Source organism: Echinops telfairi, unplaced genomic scaffold (genome assembly GCF_000313985.2).
Source record: "Echinops telfairi isolate 266 unplaced genomic scaffold, ASM31398v2 ScPeMD7_655;HRSCAF=1070, whole genome shotgun sequence".
NCBI classification, from domain to species: Eukaryota; Metazoa; Chordata; class Mammalia; order Afrosoricida; family Tenrecidae; genus Echinops; species Echinops telfairi.
Window position 1 is genome coordinate 13833952 of NW_022104553.1, and position 25729 is coordinate 13859680.

The window sequence follows — 25729 nt, forward strand, 5'->3', positions numbered from 1 at the left end:
TTCCATTTCCCTTCAGTTAGTAATGTAAAGAAGACTGCATTGACATGGGTACATTCCCAGGACCCTACATTATCAGACTAAATGACTGGTATCATCACCTACAAAAATATCTTAAAATTCATGGAATTTATGTTAAGAAATCAAGTTTATATTTTTATCTTTTAATCCCATTTTCCCATGAACTTTTTAAAATCTCCTCTTATCTGTCTGTACTGTCACTCGGGCCCCTGGTTTCCGTGTGGTCTTTTTTCTGATGTTCGGTGCAGACGGAAAGCAGTGCAGCGAAGTCTCCAACTGCTATTGTCGCGCTCTCGGCTGTTCTCGTCAAGTCTGTCGGTGTTTGCTTTCTGTACTTAGGCGCCCCGGGGCTGGGTCCCTAATATATGTTTGTTAAATCTTCTGTTATTTAGCGCTATCTCTCCTGACAGGCTTTGTCTCAAACGCTCACTTTCTGTGCTGTTAAGATTGCCACCCACCCCTTTCTTGGGTATTATTTACATGCGGTAGTTTCTCACTTTCCACCTATCTGTGTCTCTCGTAGACAGTAAATAGTTGGAGCGTGTTTTTGTTTTGTTTTGAATCAATTCTGCCATTCTTTGACTATGGATTGGAGCATCTCACTCACCGCCATCACTGTAGGACAGAGTAGAACTGTCCCTGTGAGTTTCCGAGGCTGTACTGTTTACTGGAGCAGAAAGCCCCGGCTTTCTCCCGAGTGTTGCTGACAGCCGTAAGGATCGCAGCCCAGTCCATAATCGATGCACCACCAGGGCTCCAAGGACTGGGGCATTTGAACCATGCTGGCTCCCTGTACAGAGAACGTGTCCAACTGTACTATAGACTTCCAGCCACCATGTGTCTTCCCTGCTGCCCGGCTGGGAAACATGGAGCCGGGGGCGTCTGGCCCAGTCAGGAGGGGGCTTTCCCTAGGAACTCGGGGCCCACCAACTTCTAGCTCAGACCGCAGCAGAATAACTGTATATTTTGGGTGGTCGGTACCAGGGTGCAACTTGTCCTCCGGTTTTAGAATTGGGAGGGGAGACTTGGCTGGGGAAGGAGCCGGCCCTCCTGCATATCACTTCCACTAAGCACTGAGATGGCCCCGCTGGGACTGGGGATCCGCTCTGGACGGGCACAAGCATAGCGCTTGCATTTCAGTCCAGCTTGGGCGACGTGGCTGTGTGCTGCCAGCCCTGGAGCTAGTTATCAGCGTCCGTCCCCCACCCCCCCAACTCATCCCTCTGCCACGTCCTACTCTCAGGATTCTGGCCTCGAGAGCCTTCCCACTGGCCTGGCCACTCTGACTTTTTTCAACAAACTGGTGCCTGTGGAGCAGAAGAAAACCAGTTGACATGGTAGCTGTTGAGTAGCTGTTAAATGCAGGATCCTTCTGGAACCTGTTCCCCAATCCTCCCCTCCACCCAATCCTTTCTCTGCCAGCTTCCCGGGCTGCAGGCAGCTGCCAGCACATTTAGAGAGTGGCATAATAGTCCCTGGATTTTTGTTTGTGCACACAAAGTACCTTGTTTTGACACCTGCAGCTCTTATTTGGGATTTGTGTCTGGCTTCCCCTTGTCCTTGGCCACACCCCTCTAGTGCAATCCGCCCCCAGGCTGCATGTGCTGCTCTGAGTGAGCTGCCTGTGCCCTGGGCTCTAGCAGGCCCAGAGAAGAGCGCTTCTAGGTTGTTTGGTATGCACAGGTGTGATATACCTATGGTTTCTTGGCTGTTGTAATTCCCGTGACTTACTCTCCTTGACAGGAGGCACAGAGATCCTGAAAGTAGCAAGTGGAGGTCACTTACCTGTGGGCTTTGCACTCGGGACAGCAGGGAGGGTTATGCCTCTGTCCCCTTTCCTGGCTGTCGAGAGCCTGGTGGCCAGAGCTGGAGGGATGACCCCTCTCTGTTCTTGCTAATTCACCTCGGAGCTTTTTCCATCCCCTTGAGCTCTAGGTAAAGTTCGCCCATCTCTGTCTTCCATATGCACTTGTTCTAGCCACCATCGAACCTTGGGAAATCTGTCATTTTGCTCGGATGCTAGTGCTGCTGTGATTCCCCCTTTGTGGTGGTGGCGGCGGCGCCGCCAGCAGCAGCAGCAGCAGCAGCAGCAGCAGCAGCAGCAGCAGCAGCTTCTGCTCTGATGTCTGATCCCTGATGCATTTTCCCGAGTGCAGAAGGGAGGAGGGGGAAGGGGAGGGTCCGGCATTATGAGAGTGAGCAAGGACTGTGGAGCCAGCAGCAGCCGGCGTGGAGCCCAGGACCCGTTAGACAAAGCATTCTGCTGTGGATCTGAGAGAGCACACCACCACGGGCAGCAGACAGGACGACAGCTGCCCAGCCGGAATGAATCAGCAGCTGGGGACACTTGACTTGGGCACACAAGAGCCTTCCGCCTGCAGAGCCGCCACTCAAGCCTCAGCCATCCTTGGCACCTCGGAGAGCCGCTGCAGTGTGACCGGAGGTGTCCCGGACCCTGACCATCATCAGTCTGCAAAGGACAGAGAAGGAGCTGGAGCCAAGACTCCGACATCACCCAGCAAGTTGGCATTGTCCTGCCCCACAGGGCCCAAAGTGCCCAGGAACGACAAAATGACTTTGGTCGTGTCTAGAGTTCAGTGGCAGTGATGCCTTTGGAGTTGGAGACCTCCTCCCTTGTTTCTCCTCTTATCTGTGCCTCTGAGAAGCAGACTCGGGGAGCAGCCGAGCAGCTGGCTGGGGGGGAGGCATTCAGCTCCCAGCAGCCAGTGTCTTTCCGGAAGGGCTGAACTTTTTTCCTCCCTGTACCGCGCAAATCCCCTGCCTCCACCGAAGAGCCGGCAAATCTTTGTCCTCCTCGCTCGTCCTCAGAGGAGACCAGCGGAGATCTGCAGACCCTGCAGGACAGTGCCGGAGAGGACAGCGCCGGACGTGAACAGACTTTGTTGCCACCGCTTCCTTTTCCTTTTTATCTGGTTGGGTTTTTGTCGTCTTCAGCCAAAAATTGAATCTGCCTTGCCCACTTTCCCCTGAGCCGGCCGGCAAGTCCTGGGAACAGCCACTGTCTGTCAGAAGAGGAGAATGAATGCCCAGCCCCTGAAGAAGAGCCCGGCCGGGGAAGGCAGGCTTCTAGACAGTGCGCTGGCCCACGAGACCCCCTCCTCGCCCCCTGCCAGGGTCTAGCCGTGGACTGGGCTCCTGGCCCCTGCTGGCCATGCAGCTAGTCGGAATGCGATGTTGCCGCCACAGCAGAGCCACACCTGAGCCTGGTCTCAGAGCCCCGGCCCGTGAGCCGCTCGTCTCCTGTTTGCCCTGAGCCTGTGAGCACGAAGGGCTGTGGCCATGGTGTGCTTATTCCGGGACTGCTGGGGAAAAACAAGTAAAAGTCTCCCTTGTCCCCCCGCCATGTCCTGTGCTGCTTGCCTTGCATGTGCTGAGTCCCCGTGAACAGCCGCCGCTGCTTCCCTCCCGGAGCCCTCGCTGTGTGCCTGTGTCCACTGCATGAAGACGTGTGCTCTCTCCTGACCCGTTTGTGCTGCAAGGTCGCAGAACTCCCCTCGCCCGCAGCAGCCCTGGGGCACCAGAGCATGGATGAGAGCAGCAGCGGGGCTCGAGGGCACGTGGGAGCGTCCCCCAGCCCCCTAGTGCCTGTGGGGACAGACTTCCAGAGAGACCTGAACATTGACAAGGAACTGACCGGAGACTGTTGGGGATTGGCATCCCCCTGACCTGTGGGCAGAGACCGTGCATGCACCAGCGCCGCTGCCCGGGAGCAGCTCAGCCCAGGGGTGTAAGTGGGGCGGCAGCGCCAGGCAGCCCTGTCCTTGGCCTGCCCACAGAAGAGGAGCTGCGTGCGTGTCCGCTGCTCTGGTCTGTTGTACATAATTTGGCTGCGTTATGGTAATGACTATGATGTGGCAGTGCCATCTGTCTTCCTCTGAGTGCCGCTGCTACCGCCTTAATGGGTTTTCCCTTTTCAAGCGTCTGCCGACTCCTGTCTCGTCAGGTTCTCGCACGCTGGAGCAGAGTGTCGGGGAGTGGCTGGAGTCGATCGGGCTGCAGCAGCATGAGAGCAAGCTGCTTCTGAATGGCTTTGACGATGTCCACTTCCTGGTAAGTGCAGGCCCCTGTCCTCCTCCAGGCTGGGTGCTGCGCAGGAGAAACCTGCCTCCCCAACAGCCCCAGAGGCCCCGGCTGGAGGTGGAAGCAGTACGTAGACCTGCATCCCAGGGAATAGCTAATGGAAGTGACTTAGAAGACCAGGAATCGGTTCCGTGCCGTGCTCCTTCTTGGCAAGCTCTTCCCTTCCAGTCCTGCCCCAGCTCTTCACAAGTCCCACCCTGAGAGGCTGGGGCAGGCCTGTACCTCCCTGATTGCCCGTGCGGCCCCAGACCGTGCATTGTGCCGTGAGGCACCCGGCCAGCTCTTCCCAGCCAGACACCGGGCGTGTGGTGGGCAGGACTGCAGGCTCCCTGGGGGGACTCCATGTCCCGTGTCCACTGGGTACCAGAACGTCTCTTCGTTTGGATCAGTGTTCCCTAAAATGGGTAAAATGCCCCCCTTCCCTCCCCAGGATGGGCACTGGAATGATCCAGAGGGGCTACAATATCAGATACCTATACTTTATCCTCAGTTATGGGCTATGTGGCACAAAGGTTTTTAATTGCCGGGGGAGGGAGGAACGCTGAGTAGTTTTTTTTTTCTGTAAAGGGGACAGTAGGCTAAATGAACTTGGGAGCCCATGGTTTTGTTGTGAAGTGAGTTTGACTAAAGTTGGGAGCCTCGCCTCCTGCAGACAGGCTCTGCGCCTGAGGTGGCAGGGTGGCCACTGAGCAGCTCCAGCTCAGAAGCTGAGTTGGTCTGGAGCATTGGCAGCCCTTTGGAGGTGTCATTCCGTACCCTCTGGTTCCAAACACAAGGGGTCTTTCTCGGGGCCGCTCCTCTATTCCTTGGCTTCTTGCGGGGCGGGGACCCAGCTTGTACCCTGGCCTTGGAGCTCGCTGCTCTCTCTTGTCTTCCCAGAACCAGAGTTGGGTGCCCCTTCCCTGGAGAGCCCGGTTTCAAATGATCAATTTTGTGTTTCCTTTAAAAATCAAACTAAATATATTTAGGGTTCTCATGGTCTCACCCGACTCAACACATTCTGTGGGGATGGGTGACAGCCTAGGATAGAGGTGGGGGTTCAGCCAGTGGGCAAGAAGGGTTAGCCCTTGGCTACGAGGATTTAGGGGGGCTTTCCTCTGCATGCATCCCCTAGACTGGCCATCAGTCCGGCAAGTGAGGGGCTCACAGCTCACAGACTGCTCTCCCCCCTCCCCCCCACCCCCGCCTCAGTGCCTCCATATTCTCAAGGCTGAGCTTTGGGGAAGCTTACTTAGTCAACCTTGACTCTTCACCCCCACTGCTTGCTAATTTGGGGAAGAGTGAGCTTCCTGAAAACTGCTCCCCCGCCCCACCCTGTATGCCTGTAACCAGACCAGCGCCTGGGGAAGTCTGGCCCTGGGAACAATGAACTGGGAAGACGGAGGTTTTCTGTGGGGGTCTTGCGCTTTTGGGAGAATCCTCATCTAGGGAAGCTGGCAGGGCGGCCTTCGGGGGCGTCCCTCCAGTTCCCCGTGTCCTCTGGTGGTGAGGTAGCCACAATACTCACATGGCTCCGCTCTGGCCGTCCTGTAGGCAGTCTGTACAAGAAGGAGTGGAGAAAAACCGCTTCATTGGCCATGTTACTTCACATGCCCAGAGTGCGCGAGTCACCATGTGGAGCACCCTGGGTAATTGCAGGTAAATTGCCAGATGGACTCTAGGGCTAATTAGGTTTAGAAACTACGGAAAAGACTAAAGTGAAGAAGAAAAGACACACACGGGCAGTAGGGAGATTTTGCTACTGAAAGGCCTCTCGTTGCATATTTACGTATGCTCACCCTGTCTGCCATCGCGGGGCTCTGTGGGAATGTTTCAGTGCACCGTGAACATTTCCCTGGGTTCTGGAACACCCTGGAGACTCTTCTGTGAGATGTGCAAGTAGCTCCCAAGAAGCCAGGCTCCGTGTGTGCTGAGAAAGTTAGGGGTGTTTAGAGGAGGCGCTGCTGTGGAATTCCCCTGTGACCAGGTGCTCAGAGCTTATTGGGCGAGAAGGACAGGGTCACAGAGTCACAGAGCCCCCTCAGGGTAGAGGGGGTGTGAAAATCATGTAGCCCCGCCCTCTCTCTGCTTGGATCCCTCATAGGTGATCTCTACTGTCTTCAGTGACCAGGAACCTCCTCAGACAGCAGTGGCCCATTCATTGTTTGCGTCGTTTGGGCTGATCTAGAGCATTCTCTTTATATTGAGTCAAAAGCCGTTTCCACGTGGCGTGTTCCGTTCTGGAGGATGTTCTTAATCTGCGCACAAGGCTGATTTCAAGCTCCAAGCAGGCTGATGTAGACCTCCCTCACTTATTACTTGAATAAGTGCTCGGAATCCTGCTGCAGGGGTGTTACTCAGACACTGAGACAAACAAGCAAGTGTGTTCAAAAGAGGTCTGAAGTTAGAAACGGCCACCTGCTGTGCTGGGTGAATGAGCAAGAGATGAAACTTGGTCTGCGTTTTCCAGAGAGCAAGCCTGTATGCAGTCGCTGCACGGGAGCAGGCCCAGCGTCTTCACTGGCTGTCTCTGAGGGTTTCCTTTCTGGCGTCTCACAGATTTTCTACAATGAACAGTCTCTGAAATCACAAAGGCAAAGGTGTGTTAGGGAGGCTTATGGTCCGGCTGGGAAAATGCAAATTAAAAACAATAGATTCGCTAGGTGTTAAGTGTGGTGGTAGACTCCTAAGTGCAGTGGAAGCGCAGCGGGGAGGAAAGCTAGGAGCTAGCCCGGCAGTGAGCCTCGCACAGCCTGAAGTCCTGACTCTTCAGAAGCAGACAGGCAGCCAGGGCCAGAGGGTGGGGACACTTGCCCAAGTGCAGACAGCCAGGAAGTGGCCAGGCCAAGCCTCTCCCCCAGATCTGTCCACCCTTACACTCCCTGGAGAGGAAAGGAGGGGAGAGAGCGGCAGGTGGTGAGGGAAGTCTGGCGTAAGTAGAGATGGGCTGGGCCAGGCTATGGGGCCGCCCAGGGTCTCGAAGCTTGTGTTTTGGCCAGGGAGGGTGGTGTTCTTCGGGTGTGTGCCTTTTCAGGAGCTGAACCTTGAGTCGAGGAGCCTGTCTGTACACTTAGGGGGAGGTGTGAGCTGGGCATGTTTGGGCAGCCGTGGCGGGGGTACGGAGACTCGAACCCGGAGATGATTCTGGCCGTGGAGGCAGGGTCAGGCTGGGTCAGAAACGGACTGAGGCAGCAGGCCAGGTGCTTGTTGGTGGGCAGAGAGGGAAGGCCTCTTGCTCCTCCCTGTCAATGTATTTCTCTCTCAGCTTCTGCCATGGGCAGTTAGTCTCCCACTGCTTCCCTGTCTGTCCCTGGGACGGTGGCAGCTTGTTCCCTCAAGTTGAGGAAGGTGACGGGTGAGGAGGAGCAAGCTGGAGCCCAGAGGCTCTTCTCGACTGGCTTCTGTGAACTTTCCCAGAGGTTCCTCGTGTTCTTGTCCTCCAGGATTGCTCCCAGCTCTTCAGCCCCCTGGGCTGGCTGCGCGTGAGAAGGGGGTCTGCCCTTGTTGACCTGCCCTGGTTTCCCGTGCCACCCCATCCCCTCCTCCCCTGGCATCTCTCCCTTTGCCATCGTCCACCCCGAGACACCTGCCTTGAATCCTCCCCACAGCCACAGCGCATCGGTCTCCGAGTAGCCTTTACGAGCTGGTGGCTGGGTAGGGTTTTCCGTGGCCCAGCATGGAGAAGCAGGGCCTCAGCCGGGGGATTGGAGGATTGGGAGAGCTAAGGATGTGAACGGTGTACTCTGGGACAAGTGCGGGGCCTCGCTCCTGGACTAGCAGGGTTTGTGAAATGCGACCCAGGACTCCTCAGGGATCTCAGGAGTTGACCTGGCACAGCTGCTTCCCCATCTCTGCTGGGTCTTCCCTTGATCTCTGGGAGCCTGGCCGAGGGCAGCCTGGCAGCCACCTGACCTGCAGGTAAGAAGGGTCAGGCTCACTCTGGGCCCCTGTCCAAGTGCAGGCACAGCTGGGATTACCCCGGAGCTCGGCTCTCTTTGCCTCGGGTGCTGCTCTGGCATCTCTACTCCCCTTTCGTTTAGAGGAAATTGGCAAAGTTTTGGGGTTTTTTCCAACAATAGTACACCTATATTTTACTCTTACATCTTCAGAAAGCTCTCATTCTTTCCATACATAAGGCCTCTTTCTGATTTCAAGCTGATTTCCAAAGCAGCTGTGAGTTCACGTATGTCTGTGAGAAAGTGTTTCAGATGTCTGTTTTCAGGTCTGCAAACCTGACTAACTGCCGTTTAAGATGGAATCGGCTTGGCCAAAAGATCCTGCTACGATTGCTGCCGGGTGTGAACCAGCGGCAGTGGCTTTCTGGTAGCTCCTGTCTGTGGGTTCATGTAGACAACACCCCCTCCTGTTTCTGGGAGGAAAGGGAAGCCTAGAGGGCAGAGCAGGGCAGGTCTCCCTGGTAAAGCCGCACCCAAGGTCTCCTGGAGTTCGGGGATTCCTGGGCTCCGCAGACTAGGTTCAGGACACGGGTATGAAGGTTGTGCCCAGGGTGCTCGTGTGAGGCATAGATGCTGATGGAGAGCCAGGTCCACTGGGGCTCAGGTCCTGCTCTGACCGCTCAACTTAATCCCCGCATCTGCCTCTTTCTCTCAGAAAGGCGCTGCATTTGGGCCTCGTGCTCAATGCATCCCCAAAGGCCGCTTCCTAACAGTCACCAGGTCGGACTGGACAGTGCATTGGTTCCCAGGTGCCATTCTGCCCACCCACAGTGTGGTGGAGGCTGATTTCCAAAGCAGCTGAGCAAGGAGCTGGTCATGAATCAGACCCAAGTAAGCCCTCTAGTGAAGCTCTGGGGCAGAGTACAGCGTGCTGCGTCCACAGCGCATGACACACCGGACAGGGAGCTCTCGAGGTTCACGTAGTGCAAAGAGAGCTGGACCAGGCGTAAGGAGAGCTGTCCTCAGCCCAGCGGTCTCTCAGTATGACACTGGAAGTTACTCTGCCGTCCTGCCTGTCATTTGCGGCATGGGCATTTCACCTGACCTACCTGGGCCCGAAGCCTGACGGGGAAGGAACACAGTCACACAGTGACACCCTAACATCAGAGGTTGAAGCTGGCCATGCCCTGTGTGAATGTTAGGTTAAATGTTGTTCTTCTAAAACTCACGGACAGCTGTGAGGGGGTGATGAGCAGCAGCAAATGAAAGGTGTTGGCCTTGCCCTCTGCCCTGGTGGCTCCTGGTTGAGTAAACGTTCAACCATTAACCACAAGGCCAGAGGTTCAAACCCCTTGGAGAACAAGGAAACTGTCTGTTCCCTAATAGAGTCCCCCTGTGAGACAGAATCCACTCGGGGGCAGTGGAGTTTGGGGAGGGGAGGAGGGAGAGTTTGGGTTTCCTTAAAGGGGTCTTGGGGCCAAGTTCTTTGACTTCAGACTGACTTGGACCTAGCAACCCTACAATGCAAATTTGGGGCGAACAGGGGCCTTGACCTCAGAAAGAAAGATGCTGATAGGGTGGGCAGCAGAGAGACGGCAAGTTGCGTGCTCTACCTAGTCCAGAGACAGTGGGGAGAACCTGAGGGGTGCGGCGTCCAGCCAGAGTGCCCATGCCCCTGCGTGGTCTCATCCCTCCAGGAAAGCCCTTCTCCCAGAACTTGACTGGGTGGAGAGGGCCCATCTCCAGAAGTCACTGTGCAGGCCTCAGGACCGGGACCAGGTGACAGTTTTACCTTTAATTGCCATCTCTTGAACTAGTCACATTCTCTGCTCACCTTCAGTCAACCCTCTTCCGGTGAGGACAAGGGTCCTGCCTGGGGAGCGAGCGGGTGGGTAGCAGCAAGGCATGTTGCTGAGGGGCGGGGGTGGCATTTTAACAGGCCAGCCGAAAGTCAAGAAAAGGAGCTCAGCTGAGGCCAAAGTTCTGTGCCTGAGCCCACAGGTGGGCAGTAGTCATCTTGGCCAAACCGCATCACACAGTCACTGGGCCCCAGGTTCATCCCCGAAGAGTTGGTGCCCGGCACTGAAATGCATTCGAACCCTGTGGGGAGCTACTTTGATATGGGGAGCTGCCTGCTTTGATACCTACTTCTCAAGGCTCTGACTTGCCTACGGCCTGCCTCTGCTTACAGAGCCCGTAGCAGCAAAGCTGCCTTTGAACCTAGTTCTTACTTTTCACCACAGGTCCCTTGCATAGTAGTTGGCATTCAGAAAGCCCTGAAGCCCTGGACAAGGGCGCTGCGGCTACCGCAGACTTTTCTCACTCCCCCCACCCCTCCACCCCCTCCTCCTTGGTGCCTCTTCCCTCTGTCGGAGGCCCCCTAGCTCTCTCAGCCGGCTCTTAGCGCTGGGAGGCTGGGACTATGGTTAGGACCTGGCAGGATGCAGACATGGTTGTCGCAACCCCAGCCTCAGGAGAGGGCCTGGCTTTTGACTTAGATCAGGGACCTGCCTCCCAGATGGCCAAGTAGCATGTCCTGGGGCTGCACAGAATTGCCTGCTGGGTTGTCTAGTGAAGAGTGGAGGACGCCTAAATGCCCAGCCGGGAATTCGACGATGGGGCCCCCGTGCAGCGGGGTGTGCAGCCACCGCCACTGTGCATGAAGACAGCGAAATGGCAGGGGAGACGTTTGCAGTGGGTGGTTCTGTGAAAAAGCCGTTAAACACAGTATATGCGTACTGTAGTTCCACTTTTGCTTAATGTTTAAAAACAGCTAAAGCTCAGGAAAAAGTAGATTAAAATGATCCTGCGGTTGCCGGTTGAAGAAAAATGTGAAATACACCAGAATGGTAGCACTGCGCCCCCACCCCCACGTGGTAGCTCACAAGTATTTCTATAATGAACTTGTATAACTTTTCTACTCAGGAGAAAACCCAAAACCAAAGTTTTTCATGGGGGGCTGGGGGGTGTGGGGCAGGACAGAAAGGTGAGCAGGGGGAAGCCTTCAACCGCACTCGGAGAGGCCCCTAAGTAAGCCAAACCAAGCCCAGGGCCAGGTACTCGATTCTGAGGCCTTGGGGGCCGAGCGCTGCCCCTGTGGGTTTGCCAGGCGGCTGGTCTCTATGGAAGCAGGCTGCCTCGTCCTTCTCCGGGGAGCGGCTGGTGAACGCACAGAGGAAATACCACACTGGACCAGCAGTGCCCAGGGACGCCTTAGGGAGGGAGATTCCAGGTGCTGGTAGTGGTGAAGGGACGGAGCCTGTGGGCCTGTGCTGGCTGAACTGTTTATTGTTACTCAGCTTGAGCTGCAGCCCCCCTCGTGGGAGCCGCACTGGGCGTGGTGCCACTGGCCAGCCTCACATGCGCCCGCCTCCCCGTGCCCTCCCTTCCTCGTCTTGGAGAAAGCACCCTCCAGTATTTTCTGGTGTATCCAGGGTGAGCCCCTCACACGCCCTTCGCCCGCTTCAGCACCTCCTCCATCTAGAGAGGAGAGAGGGCTGCCTGGAGAAGGACCCCATTGTGAGCCTTTCCCAGGAGGGGAGGTTTCAGCTTACTTCCTTACGTCTGACATCTGAATATGGAAAGGAAGGAAGAACTGAGGTCTCCTTCGAGAGCTCCCAGTTGGTGCTGCTCTGCCCAGGAGCCGCTCTTGCATCTGAGCATATTGCCCTTGGCTTGATTGAAAGTCTGCTGCTGGAGAGGTCACTGGCTTGTGGCCAGTGGCAAGGTCCAGAGGTATATACTTTGGGCCTGTCACCAGGAGGGACCAGTCCCTGGAGAAGGACACCATGCTTGGAAAAGTCGAGGGTCAGTGAAGAAAGGCAGACTCTCAAAGAGATGGGCACAGTGGCTGCAAGGAGCTCAAGCACAGTCGTTGTGAGCATGGCGCTTCTCTCTGCGCTGACAGGTCACAGCCTCCACGCAGCGCACAGCCAAGAGGCATTCAGCCCAGGCCGCCACCTCCCTAGCTTGGCGGGCAGCTCCCCTCGGCCCTGCTGGGGGGAGAGAAGGGACGGGGTCTCGGATCTTCCAGGATGACGTCACCATCTGTGTCGCTCACTTCTTGTCCCAGAGCTAGTTTCTGGGGACACTCACCGTTTGCTGTGGTGTTGGGAGGGGGTGGGAGTGGGGGCGGGCAGGCCCAGGCTTAGATATCACTGCATGTAGACTGAAGAATACGGGGCTTCAACCTGGGATTAAAAGGGAATAGGACTTTCCCACAAAATGTTGCAGCCCAAGGACAGAGTAAGGCCCGAGCAGTGTCCGCCTTGTAAAGGAGGTTGTTGATCGCCGACAGCAAGATGGGCTTGCCGTTTCCCGGCCCGGCCCAATAGCAGGAATCCCCCATGCCCAGGGGATTCCTTACTGGGCAGCCCAGTAAGCTGCCCCAGCCAGCCCTCCCTGCCCCTCCAGGTTGCTCTCTTGCAGACCTAGTGAATGGTTTTACTTCGTGAATCCCCTAATGATAATGTGACCAGGCTTTAACATTGGTAGAGCGGGACACCACTGATAAAACTCACATCCTGGCGAAATAGCCACATGGTAGCCGAAAACCGTATACCCTAGCTTGTCGTGCATTCTTTCCAAAAATCGGGACTTTTTTAAAATGCTGCGGGACACGGGAAAAATTGTTAAAAATCGGGACGTCTGGTCACCTTACCTAATGATCAACTTACTAAGGACTTGGCACCGAGCTGGGCATGTAGCAAGCTCTCCATAAATGTTAGTACAAAAGCAGGGGATGGAGGAAGTCTCGTAAAACTTTCTAAAGGCAGGGGCCCCTTTTTTCCCTGGATAAAGAATGTCTGACCACTTCCAGAGGGGTTTCTGTCCTCTGAGGGCTTGTGGTCATCACGCCAACCAGTCCCGCAGAGGGAGGAAGCGGGAGAGCCCGCTGCCAGCAGTTCCCTCTGCCGTCCATCAGGCCCTTTGGTTTGGTTCCCGTTTGCCTCTTTCTCTCAGAGTTGTGTGCAGCCCTCGATCCAGAAGGCCGGAGCCTGCTCAGTGAAGGCCTCCCTCTCCACATGGACCTGATGTCCTCAGTGAGCCTTGGGGCCAGCATCGGTGTGTCCGTGACAGTGCATGCAGGCGGATGAGTAAATGTTTTGGCGTGCATGAAGAGGTGCACCATTTGGTTCATTTCACATCCTCCCCTAAGGGCCTTCCTCATCAGGTAGAAAGCCTGGGTGGAGACCCCACTCCGTGCCTTTCCTCGTCGGCAGACTCCAGACTTTGACCCTGAGGCCTTGTGGGAGTTCTGTGTGGCAGCACTAGGTCAGAGTGACACACGGTACCTGGGTTTCCTGGACCCTCCACTGCATAAAGGGTGTGGTCTGCAACCTCAGTAGACAGGCGCTGCGTCTGACTTCACCACCCCTTCACGAGGGTCTCCACACAGAGCCTCAGCAGGAGCCCTCTGGGGCAGCAGCCACCACCACGATGAGTGGAAAAGCCAGGAAACATACAGGAATTTAGGCGACACCAGGGGCAGCATTTTCGATGAGAGGGGAAGGACAGGCCAGTCAAGGAATGACTACCTTGCTACCTGGAAAACAAGGTAAACTTGGATCCTTGCTCTTAAACCTGGCATCAGAATAAAATTCCTGATGGGTTATGGCTTTATTATAAAAACTTTAAAAAAAACTCAGAAAGCCCATAGAAAACCTACAGAGGGTAAGTGGAGAATCCCTAGAAAAGAGCTCCAGGGTTCCCTGCCCTGCCGGCAGCACGGCCGGGTGGAATCAGGGTCCGTGCTCACCGTCCGGATGGCTTTGGAGAGGACACATAAGCTTTCCGGGCCTCCGCTCCTGGGCTGTCAGGTGAGGATGACAACAGCCCCGATTACTGTGTGGATTGGCTTCTATGTGAAGCTATGAAGGCATACAGTGTAGGAGGAGCTAGTGCTGTATAAATGTTTGATGAGATCAGAAAAATCCTCCATTCCACCAATAAGTGCGACTGTGCCCTAAGAAACGTGCACCTCACAGCTGCCATGACGTACGTGCCTTTCCTGCCGGCAGTGTGCAGAATCCAGCTCACTCCCCACTGATGGCAGCAAGACTGTCTTTCTGTCCTAAACCTCAACGCACGTAGCCTCGGACACGACCTTTCTCTTCTGGGTCACCAAGAAAAGACGCACGTGCAAAGCAGCTCACGCAGCCCAGCGTGCGATGGCAGGGAACTCCTGAGGTCCAGATACAGCCGTGTCCCAGGGAAGATGCAGCTTAGAGAAGGGCAGTTGGTCTACAGATACTGATGGGGCGCCGTCTCCTAGACACAGTAAACCCACCGCCTCTCGGCCACCACGTGCCCCCCACTCGTAGGACAGAATCCAACTGCCCCTTGGGGCTTCCAAGACCATAACTCTTCGTGTAGCCCAATTTGTGACCCACCGCGCCAGCAGAGCTCCTTCTGGAGAGAGCTTGACCCAACCCACTGCCATCGCGGCACTGCCAGCTCCCAGTGACGCTGCAGGGCGTGGCAGAGCTGCCCCGTGAGGAGGGCTGTTCTGAATTACACGTACATGGAGACATGCAGGACAGAGTGGTGACAGGTTCTGGGGGAAGTGTGAGTATTGTGTCTGGAGTGGTAGCCAGGTTCTGTGACTGAAGTGGGGCAGCTGAGACCGACGTTCGCTGTCTACCTTTGACACTCGGTTCTTTTGTTTTTCATTATCAGCCAGACTGTGTGTTTTAAAAGGGAATCTGGAAATACCTGTTTGGTGGCAGTTACGAAAAGGGTCCTGATGGGGCAGCAATTAAAGCACCTGGCTCCCAACCAGAAGCGCAGAGGTTCCAATCCCCCAGAGTCTCCTCAGAGAAAGAGGGGACTTTCCACGCCTGGAAAGATTCACAGTCCCCGAAACCCACAGGGCCAGTTCTTCTCGGCAGCAGTGGGTTTTCATGTTCACAGTGGATAATAACAATGCCATTCCGGGGCTAGAGTGTGGACCAGAGAGCCTGTCTTCAGACCCTGCCTCTGGCACGAGGAGTGTGGCTCAGGCACATTGCCGAGCCCTGTATGCCTCAGTTTCCTCACCCTGGGGTTGATGGAATGTGATGTGAGGTCCACGAACTGCCCTCGTCATGTGAGTGCACAGTGAGAGCCACTCAGTGGGAGGTCGCCTCCTCACCGTGGCCACCTGCTGACAAGACTCTGGGGAGCCCCTGGCCACTGTGCAGCCCTCTTGGTGTCTGTGGGGGAGGGAAAAACGTGGCTCAGGGCCACACAACCGGCCACCAGCTGTCCACTCTGGAGCGGTCCCAGTGTCCTCCTCTGTGTTCTCAGGGGTCGAATGTGATGGAAGAGCAGGACCTGCGGGAGATCGGCATCAGTGACCCACAGCACCGGCGGAAACTGCTCCAGGCTGCACGGTCCCTGCCCAAGGTACGATGACTGCGCTTTAGCCAGACCCAGGGCCCTCTTCCTCACGGAGTGACCATGCTTACGGACATATAGACCATTGAGGGGGTGTCCAGCAGGGCCAGCATGAAGTCATCTTTCTCCCCATGCTAAGCGTGAAGCTCTTTAGAGCAGGGGTCCTCAAACTGCAGCCCGCCAAGGACATTTATCCGGCCCCCCGGGTGTTTTTGCCTCATTTGTTTTTTTACTTCAAAATAAGATATGTGCAATGTGCATAGGAAATTTTTCAAAGTTTTTTTTTATTTAAACTGTACTCCAGCCCTCCAACGGGTCTGAGGGACAGTGAACTGGCCTCCTGTTTAAAAAGTGTGAGGAGCCCTGAGCTAGAGGGTCGCTGACATTGAGGACATGAGGCTCCCCCTGACCGCTCTCCGGGCATTGGGCCCATAGCCCAAGCTTCATCCTGACAGACAGGCAGCCCTGGAGGCCTCATGGCCCCATCCTTCCTGAGAGTCCGGGGCTGGGGGCTGTGCCCGAGTGCCCCTCCCCCTGTGCCGGCACTGAATCTGGGTCTCTGTGTCTTTCCACACCCGCTTCTCAGTCACACATCATGTTCCTCCCTCCTCCCAACCCACATCCTTGGTCTCATCGGGGCTCAGGGCGGGCCACTCCCCCTGCCTCGCCCTTGAGGGCTGTGGGGCTCTGGCCGCCAGAGCACTCAAAGGCAGGGCTGGGCGGTCCTACAGACCCCTCATGGCTGGGACCCCACTCCTCCAGCCTCTCTCTGCGGGGCGGGCCAGTGGTTGCTGAGTGTGTCTCCCTCCTGGCCCAGGTGAAGGCGCTGGGCTCTGACGGGAGCAGTCCCCCGTCTCTGCCATCCTGGTTGGACTCCCTGGGGCTGCAGGACTACGTGCACTCCTTCCTGTCCAGCGGCTACAGCTCAGTGGACACTGTGAAGAACCTCTGGGAGCTGGAGCTTGTCAACGTGAGTGCAGCCCTGCAGACCCTGCCGGGGCCTTTGGGTTGATAGCCTGGTGGCTGAGGCAGACCTGGGGCCCGGCCAGCTGCTGACCACCGCTCCCCGCCCTGCCCTGTGCACACCCAGGTCCTGAAGGTCCACCTGCTCGGCCATCGCAAGCGCATCATCGCCTCCCTTGCAGAGAGGCCCTACGAGGAGCCCCCTCAGAAGCCGCCGCGGTTTTCCCAGCTGAGAGTGAGTCTGTTTCCTCCTGGCAGGAGTTACGAGCCCTCTTGAGAGGCAGCGGGAGAAAGTGAGCCCACCCGGGCCCCACAGCAGGGCTTCACAAGCCACCCAGGAGGGGCGAGTTTGGGGCTGGCCATTTATGAGTTCTCTGGCTTCCATCTCGTCCCAGGAACAGGAGATGGTCTATAGGAGAAACGCCAGTATAAATTGAAGTGGAAAAGAAAACCTTAGAAGGCGTAGGAAAATAAAAGTACCAGCAGCACAGGCCTAAGCAGCTGGGTGCTATTGGGGGGTGGGGCTCAGCCCTGCACCTGCTCACTGCAGGAGCCCAGGAGGGCCGGCAGCCTGGAATGCCCAGCGTGGGCTGTTCTTGTCGAGGGCCCGCCTCCGAGTCTGAAGGCAGAGCAGAGCTGCCCGACTGGTTATGGAAGCAGATGGTGAGTGCTTCCTTCAGAGAGCTGCCCGGTGGGTTTGAACCGCCAACCTTTCAGTAAGCAGCTGAGCACTTAAGCATTTGGACACTCTGAGCCCTCCCAGCTCTGGGGGCAGGTGAGGAGGATAAGAGATTCTGCAGTGTGAAAACCTTGAGTGATTGGTTGTGTGAACCAGGTCACTGCAGAAACAGGTCCATGTAGAGAGCAGGCGGTTCCGGTTCCGGGGAGTGCTCTCCCCGACGGGCACTGGTCACTTCTCCACCGGCCTCTGAACAGGGTGGAGGTTTGTCCCCCAGACAGGAGAGAGCTGAAGTGTACCCTTGTCCTGGGGGCTAAGTGCCAGGCTGACACTCACTTGTGAAAACTGAGGGGGCTCAAGAAAGCTTAGGGTTTGTCCAAAGCATCAGATCTGGCACATGGATTGTGACGCTGTGGTCCAAGGCAGGCGCTGACTGTGGTGCTCGTGGTGGCCGCCCTGGCAGGACAGGGTGTCGGCTCTGGGCTCCTGGAAGACTAGTGGTCTGGGTTGGGACCAGCAGGGCGCATCTCCCCAATCCTGCTGCCTGGGACTGGGCCAGTGGGCTCCAAGGGCCACCTGGCTCTCTCCCCTCACAGTGTCAGGACCTCCTCTCCCAGACATCCTCCCCGCTGAGCCAGAATGATTCCTGCACTGCGCGGTCCGCAGACCTGCTGCTACCTCTTGGGGACACGGGCAGGAGGCGGCACGACAGCCTCCATGACCCGGCGGCGCACTCGCGTGCAGAGCGCTTCAGGATCCAGGTGGGTCCCTGCCGCCCAGCCCAGGGCCCAGACTTGCCAGCTTTCACACACTGACCTCTCCGGCCCTCAGGCCCCTTGTTTGTCTGCCCAGTCCTCACAGAGTTCTCTCACCCCAGTTTTCTCCATCCCCCGTCCTCTCCTGGCCGCCGACCCTTCTGTCTTACCTGGTTCTGCCCCAACCGACTCCCTTCCAGCCAGTGCCCCAGCTCCACAGCCTCTGCTCCGCCTACCCAGGCCAGCTTCCGTTCTTCTGTCCATTTTTGCAGCCCAGCGATGGGCACAGCTGGAGCGACTCCACGTTCCAGAAGGCTGGCCAGCCCCCGGCTCAGCAGCCTCAGCTGGGCCCCAAGGTTTCCTGAGCCGCCTAAGGTCGCTGCTCACCAGGAGTGCTGCAGGCCTCCCAGGCGCCAAGCTTTGACCAGGTCCCCCTTCTGGTCCTGTTAGGTGACCCCACGCCTCCAGGGAGCTTAGCTGCAGCCTTCCTCTCCCTTCACACCCCTCCCTTCTGCCCCCAAAGATTTGCAGAGCTCGCTCTCTGGTGGCTTAGCTGCTCTAATGGAGCGTTTCGGCCCAGTGCTGGAAAGGCAGCTAGAGTCCTAGCTGAGGCCGCTGGCCCTGCCCTCAGTATGGCCAGAGGACGCCCTGGCCCTGGATGTGGGCACGTCACTGATGCTGACTGACAGGTCGGGTCCCAGGCCTACCCAGGAGGTCCCACCGCAGTTCTTTGAGCGGCAGCCTGGCCTGTGCTCACAGCCCTCCCCGCCCTGCTTACACTGCTCCTTCCTCATTCCAGATAGGCTCATTTCTCACCTTCTGTAAGACTCCTCTCAGACCCCGCTTTCCCCCTGAACCCGCTGGACAGAGCCCTCATCTGGGGGCTGGTCCCCACCCCTCCACTCAGCCATTGCTGCCCTTTGCTTGGTGTCAAGAGCAACACTATTGCCTTTAAACTGCGTGTCTGCCTCCCTGCCCTCCCACCCAACCCAGCCCTTGAACTCCTCGGTGGCGCTGCCTCCACCACCCCACGGCACCCCACCCCACCCCACTCTGCACCGCACTGCACCGCCAGAAAGCCCTCTGCAGAGGACCACCAGGCTCTGACGCATGGCTGTGCTCCACAGGAGGAGCACCATGAGGCCAAGCTGACCCTCCGCCCCCCGAGCCTGGCTGCCCCCTACGCCCCCGTGCAGAGCTGGCAGCACCAGCCTGAGAAGCTCATCTTCGAGTCCTGCGGCTATGAAGCCAATGTGAGTAGCCCTGCCTCCCGGCCCAGCCCGCCTGGCCGGCTCCCCGCAGCCCACTGGCCACAGGCCTCCACACACCAACCCAGGCTTGGGGGCCGCTCTCGTCACACGCCCCTGGCAGCTCTTGGGGAGGGTGGGGACCAGAGGAGACCGGGCCCTGCCAGTCAGGCCAGGGGAAAAGGCTGCTCCCAGGAGGGAAGCCCACAGGTGGTCGCGGTCTGTCACCCGCAGTATCTGGGCTCCATGCTGATCAAAGATCTGCGAGGGACGGAGTCCACGCAAGACGCCTGCGCCAAGATGCGGGTAGGTGATCTGTGATGGGGGGGCGGGGTGCAGGGCCGGAGGACAGAGACAGCTTGTGAGAACACCGGGCGCCCGCAGCCCTCTGCGTGGGGTGGGAGGTGGTGAAGCTATGGGATCAGGGTGGGCTTCACCCTGAGAAGGGGTGCTCACAGGGCCCCATTTTTGCAGAAATCCACCGAGCACATGAAGAAGATCCCCACCATTATCCTGTCCATCACCTACAAAGGGGTCAAGTTCATCGACGCCTCTAACAAGGTAGGGCTCTCACAAGGACTGTTGGGGGAGTGGCACCCTTCTTCCCATCAGAACCTGGGGGGCTGGGGGCAAGTAACCCTGATGCCCTTTCTGCATTCCTGTGGTGTCTTCCCTCCCACTGACACACACACATATCCCCCACTCCCACCACCTAGCCAGGACTCGTCTCTGACCCAGCCCCGCTGCCCATATCCCTGGGCCCGGCCTGCCCTAGCCCCCAGTAGCTGCTCTTTCCCCACAGTGGGGACCTGCTGAGCGCCCACCCACCCACAGGCCTGTGAGGGCACAGTCCCCTCCCTGAGCAGGACTCCTTCCTCAAACTGCTGCTGTTGCCCCTCCTCACAGCCCCCACCTTCCACACAAAGCTGCTGGAAGGTGGCAGGGCCTGCAGAGCCTGATGGGTAGATGCTCTTGTCATGCCCTCAGCTGACCCGGTCAAAGGCGTGGACTCCAAACTTAAATCAAGTGAAGTTGCACCCTGCCCCAGCCCATGCCCGAGAGCACACACAGTGGGAAGGCAGTGGCGGGGGGCGCTCCTCGCTCTGGGCTGGGACCGAGAAGGGAGAGTGCCAGGCTGAGGCATGGTGTCAGAGGCGGACTGGGGAGCCAGAGTCAGTCCCGGGGCCACTTTTCCCCTCAGAACGTCATTGCGGAGCATGAGATCCGGAACATTTCCTGTGCAGCCCAGGACCCAGAGGACCTCTGTACCTTTGCCTACATTACCAAGGACCTGCAGACCAGCCACCACTACTGCCACGTCTTCAGCACCGTGGATGTGGTGGGTGGGCCCCTTCTCGCCGCAGCAGGGAGGCTGTAGGCCCTGGGGGTTCACGGGTGGGTGGGCTGGCCACACACGGGGTGGGCTCCATGTAAAGGTGCCTGGCTCTGGGCTGCCATTTAGTGGTGAGACCTTAGGACCGACCACCTGGTCTCATTCCCCTGCACATAGTGAGGGGGCTAAGGCACCGGGGGAGGGGTTCTGAACACTGAGCATCTTTCCCCAGCTTCTCATCCAGCTCTGTCTAGGTCAGGACACGCCCGTCCCACGCCTCCGCCCCCCTGCCACCCCAGCTCTGAAATCCGGGTGATGGTGGGTGGGTGCTGTCAAGTTGGCTCGGACTGGTAGCAAACACAGCTGGGCCCTGCACCGTCCTCACAGGTGTGAAGTTTGAGCACACTGTTATCAATCCATCTCCTCGAGAGTCTTCCTCTTGGCCTAAGAAAGACACAAGAGTCCATTCTGAGGCTCACAACCCTGTGGGCAGGCGAGAACGGCCCCTGTGGGTTTTCCGAGCTTGTAAGTCTTGACAGGAGCAGAAAGCCGCCTCCTCCTGTGGGGGGGCTGGTGGGTTTAAATCACCGACCTTACTAGCAGCCACCACTGCGCCACCAGCCCCCCCAGCAGTCTCCTAAAAGGCCCAAGAAGCAGACTTTCTTGGCAGTAGGCTTTCTCCCGGGGGTTTTGCTCAAGTTAAGTTCTGGATGCCATGGGCCAAGCAGGTTCCCAGGGGTGGGACCGCCTCTGCCGAGACAAGGCCCAGTGGTGGCCTAGAGGCTGCCCTTCACCGCGGGAGTTTTGTCCAGGTCCCTGCTGCCCTCAGAGGGAATAGCTCTTTCCTGAGACTCAGTGGCTCCCAGGGCACAGACAACTCTGGGCCTCTCCACACCCCTGGGGCCTCATGCATCCCGGGACCCCTCAACCGTAAAAGAGAGCCTAGAATACTGGGCTGCCAACTGAAAGGCCGTGGTCCAAACCCACTCGTTGCTACCTACGAGAAAGATGAGGCTGTCTGCCTCTGCAAAGACCTCCAGTCTCCGAAGGCTGATGGAGCAGTTCTGCTCTCCCTGTAGGGTCACTGGCGTTCAGACGTGGCTGAAGAGTAGTGGGTTTCTAATTCATTCCTGGGTTGCTTTGAAAATTAAATGGAGCCGCGCGCATGAGGGTCTAGAATTCCCAGGCTGTGTACACAGTTACAAGACGTAGGTACCTAATGTTTTTAAAGCACCGCTTTCTTCATGTTAAATGGTTAGAAAGTTCAGAAATATGGCAGTACACATGGCACTCTCCCTGGAGGTGACAGGCCTGAAGTCCACCACCTTGTCCCTGAGAGAGGGACCACTCCACCGGGTTGGGGTGCGGGAGGGGACGCGCACTGCGCAGAGAGCACAAACAGAGGAGATACTCAGACTGGCAGGAAGTGGGAGGAGAGAAAGGGGCGTGGGGGTACAGAGCCGGAGAAGCCGAGGGAAGGGCTACAGCTTGTTTGCCCCCAGGAAGTGATGGGGAGGGCTCTGAAATCCAGCCAAAGCTCTCCCAGTGGGTGGGTGGGTGTGGCTCGTGGCGGGTGCCGTCTGTCCCCTGGGCCCCAGCAGAGCCATTGTCGCCATCACCCAGTGTTAGCCCAGGCGTGAGGAGACGTCAGCCGTGGGCCCTGCTCTGCTTTTAAAACCATGGTTCCAGCAGAATCCACTGTGCTCTCAGTCCCGGGTGCGGGTGCGGCCATGAGACAGGGTTAGAGGCGCACGTCGGAGCATACCCCACCCCCCAGCCCACCCGCTAGAGCTGTGCTGTGTCCGCAGAATCTGACGTACGAGATCATCCTGACGCTGGGGCAGGCGTTTGAGGTGGCCTATCAGCTGGCCCTGCAGGCCCAGAAGTCCAGGCCCGTGGGGGCGTCTGCAGCCGAGATGATCGAGACGAAGTCCTCCAAACCCGTGCCCAAGCCTCGGGTCGGCATGCGGAAGTCCGCAGTACGTGCAGCGCCCCCGCGCCCCCAGCCCACCCCACCCCACCCCACCCCACCCCGGGTCTGGGCTCTGAAGGCCAGGGCAGGGAGCTGGGCACCGGAGGGTCTGCTCACACCGGCAGACAGCTGGCCCCCAGGAGTGGCTACTGTCGGCGGTGCGGAGCAGCCCTGCCCTCCCTCTGCGCTCAGCCCAGGGCTAGGCCACCATGGTGCTGCCGGAGCGTGGCCCTCCTCGTAACGCCATCCCCATGTCTGTGTCTGCTTTGCTCTGCACCCCAGGTGCCGCTGCCCCCTGACAGTCGCTGTTGTTACTGTCACACCTGCACCACCCATCGTCCTGCCTACCTCCCGCTGCCGTCTGTTAGTTCTGGAGTCAAGGTCTCTACGCCTCTTGCTGTCTGTGTGTCAGTCCCCCACTGACTGTGAGCTCTGTGGCTGAGTGGCCTCACCCTCTCTGGCCTCTGTGCATCTGTCTTCTTCCTGCGCACCCTGTCTGTGCGTCAGTCCTCTTTGTGTCTGCCGTGTGTCCTCTCGTCGGCGGTCCGGGGGTGCTGCTGTGGCCCCGCAGGGGTTCCTGAGCAGCATGGAGGCTGCCATCCCCGCAGCCCCATGGACGGGTTTCAAGAACTCCTCGGGAGAAGGCCTTGTCCCCGGTGGGGCCCTTCCACCTGGTGGGTGGACTCTGCTGTGAGACTGAGGGCCCCTGGGCAGTGGGCACGCTGGGCCCTGCTGGTCTCCTGGCCCTGTGCGGAGCCCTGACTCTGCCCTTTCTCCTTGTTTGGCAGCTGGATCCGCCTGATATGGATCAAGATGCCCCGTCTCATGCCAGTGTCTCCTGGGTGGTGGACCCCAAACCAGACTCTAAGCGGAGCCTCAGCACCAAGTATGAGACCACTATCTTCTAGCCCCCACCCTGTCTCCACTAGTCTCACTGTGCCTTTGCCATCGGGCTTTCTGCCGTGCGCCACTCTCCTGCTGCTGCGGGCCACGCCCCGACACTGTGCCCTAACAGCCAGCTCGCGTCCCTAACACCACCGCGCACTGTGAGTCTGCCGCCGCCTCGCGCTGAGGACAGTCTGGGGATGCGCTGCCTTGGAGGTGGGCACTGTGAAGGGGGTGGGGTGTTTCTGCACCAGCCCAGCGGCCGCCAAACACCACTCACCTTCCTGACACAACCAACCACTGTGATCGCCCAGTGCCAGACCCCCTGTGCCCTGTGCCTGCCACAGCCAACCAACTGCAGCCCCGCCCCCGCCCCTCTGCTCCAAGGTGCTGGCCCCTGGCATGGTCAGGGCCCTGGGAGGCCCCAGGGCCAGACTGCTTTCTATGTGGGTCCAAGATTCGTGCCAGACCCTTGGGCGCCTACCTGACTCCAAAGAAGGGGGCTCTGAGCCTCTGAAGCACCCCAGGCTGCACCACCCCAGACTGCTCGTCCCTAATGGGCTTCCGTTCCGGGGAAGGGTGGCACGCTGTGCCTCCCTCATGTTGCCAGCAGTGAGTCACAAGGCTTGGAGCCTGGCTCCCTGAGGAGGAAGCCTGCAGCCTGCGCCCCTCATCCCCCTCAGCGTGGAGCTGCTCTAGGACAGGGCCCTGGACTGAGGGCCTCCGCTGCCCTGCACACCTCCATGGCGCTCACCCACGGTGCAGGCTCAGATGTAGGCGGCCTTCTTGCAGTCCCTCCCCTGTCACCTCCCTTGGCCTCCCGGCACCTCTGCGAGGAGAGGCCATGCAGTCTGCTGTCGGGCTTGGGCCAGGATCTCGGAGTTGAGTCTGAAGCAGCCCTCGGCTCTCCCGCATGGGCATGGCAGCCTAGTTGCCAGGAGACAAGAAAGAAACGATTCAAGTAGGACGCAGTGCATGCGAGAGCCCAGTAGGACAGCCAGCAAGCTAGAGTTGACACCCAAGTGGAGAACGCAGGGGCCCCTCAGTCTGCCTGGTCCACCGAGTGCCTGCCTTCCAAGACGTCCTGAGCCGGCCCACCCAGGGCATGCGGGAGGCTGTGCGGGCTTCTCTTCTGCTTCCTGTCTCCTTGTAGGGCCTCCTCCACCACCTGGTGCAGCCCCGTTTGTTAACCCTTTCCTCCCCCGTTGTGTTTGCTTCTGCCAAGCTGAACCAGCGTGGAGCCACATGCTGCGGAATCATAGCCACCCCACAGGCTCCTGCAGCCTCGAAGACGCAGCCCGGGCCTGCACCACCCGCTCTGCAGAGAGCCCGGCCTGGCTGCAGACCCCTAGGCCCCAGCAGACAAGATGCCTCCAGAGAGCCAAGAGCAGACACATCAGAAACCATTTTTTAATAGAAGACATTTTTTTGGAGAAAAAACAAAACAAAAACTTTTAGCACTTGGCTCAACCCTCTAGGTCTTAACTGCCAGTCTTTAGACCAAGGACCATAGGCTAGAGGCCAGGGGACTAAGATTGACTCAAAGGCCAGTCTTCCCAGCCCCTGATGGCCTTGGGACAGGCTCCTGGGAACGGCCGGTAGGCTGGAGGTGGCGGCAGTGGCTGTGGGTGAGCTGGAAAGGGCAGGTCCAGGAGGCAAAATGAAGGCGGTCTGTCACCTGTCTTCCAAAGCCAGCCAGGTGAGTTGCTGTTGTCTTCAAACTGAACGACCTCTGGTCCTGTGGCCGAACCTTCCATCAGAAGCCAGCTGGAGAGGCCCAGGGCCCAGCAGACGTCCACTCGCTTGTGGTGCCCCCAGTCTGCAGGTCGAGTGGCAGAATGGAGTTGGGCACATTGGCTGCTGCGGCGCCCGCCACCTGCACAGTCGGGGAAAGGCAGCTGCGCTCTGGGCATTAGTGGGCAGGACAGCAAGGGCTGCTCCCGTCAGGCCTGTGTGGCCAGGTTTACTCTGACTCTCTGGATAGCTGCGCTAAATGCACGCTCAGCGGCCGGGCTGGGACGCGATTGCTTGTCCCCGGCCAGCCAGACAAGGTGACAGTTGACTTGAGTCTTCCCGATGGGGCCTCAGACCTTCTGGTGTCCGGCCCTCTGCTGCTGCCACCACCTTCCTGCTGGTCGGCTGTGCTCCCTACCTTTGGCTGTGCCCTCCCTCCCTGCGGCTAGTGGAGTCCAGGCGGCATCGCCCATACCCCCAGGGCAGGCCGCAGCCAGGGCAGCCCTCCCGTGGGTACGGAGAGACCTCACGCAGTGCTAGCAAGGGTCTCCAGGTCCCAGAGCCCATCTCCAGTCTTGGCAGCAGAAGTTGTGGGCGGAGCGCCCCTGCTGATGTGGGTGCAGAGGCTGTGCTCCGCCAGGTCCAGGCCTCGTGCGCTCCCAGCCCAACGGCACAGGCCACCCCCCGACCCTCACTCGTTGGTACTAAGCTGGGGCCTTGATGCCTTGAACTTCACTGGTGAGGAGCCCCCAACCACTACCCTTGCGCAGCCCGTCATCTTCCCCCCCCC

The 25729-nt window shown here is 58.3% G+C and overlaps 1 protein-coding gene across 3 annotated transcripts; it reads left to right on the forward strand.

The window, feature by feature from the left end:
• The first annotated feature begins 2241 nt into the window (after positions 1 to 2241).
• On the forward strand, positions 2242 to 25723 carry ANKS1A (ankyrin repeat and sterile alpha motif domain containing 1A). 3 transcript variants are annotated; one of them, XM_045292371.1, is made up of 13 exons: positions 2242 to 3355; positions 3983 to 4089; positions 15282 to 15380; positions 16189 to 16341; positions 16462 to 16569; positions 17610 to 17774; positions 18896 to 19021; positions 19250 to 19321; positions 19490 to 19576; positions 20217 to 20354; positions 22157 to 22327; positions 22603 to 22701; positions 23109 to 25723. In XM_045292371.1, exons 1-13 carry the CDS (start codon positions 3319 to 3321, stop codon positions 23226 to 23228), a joined length of 1482 nt encoding a protein of 493 aa, XP_045148306.1. In that variant the 5' UTR covers positions 2242 to 3318; the 3' UTR covers positions 23229 to 25723. The 3 variants fall into 3 exon arrangements, with proteins under 3 accessions (XP_045148306.1, XP_045148305.1, XP_045148307.1); XM_045292370.1 differs by lacking the exon at positions 2242 to 3355 and having other exon boundaries at positions 3362 to 4089; XM_045292372.1 differs by lacking the exons at positions 2242 to 3355; positions 22603 to 22701 and having other exon boundaries at positions 3365 to 4089.
• The last annotated feature ends 6 nt before the right edge of the window (positions 25724 to 25729 follow it).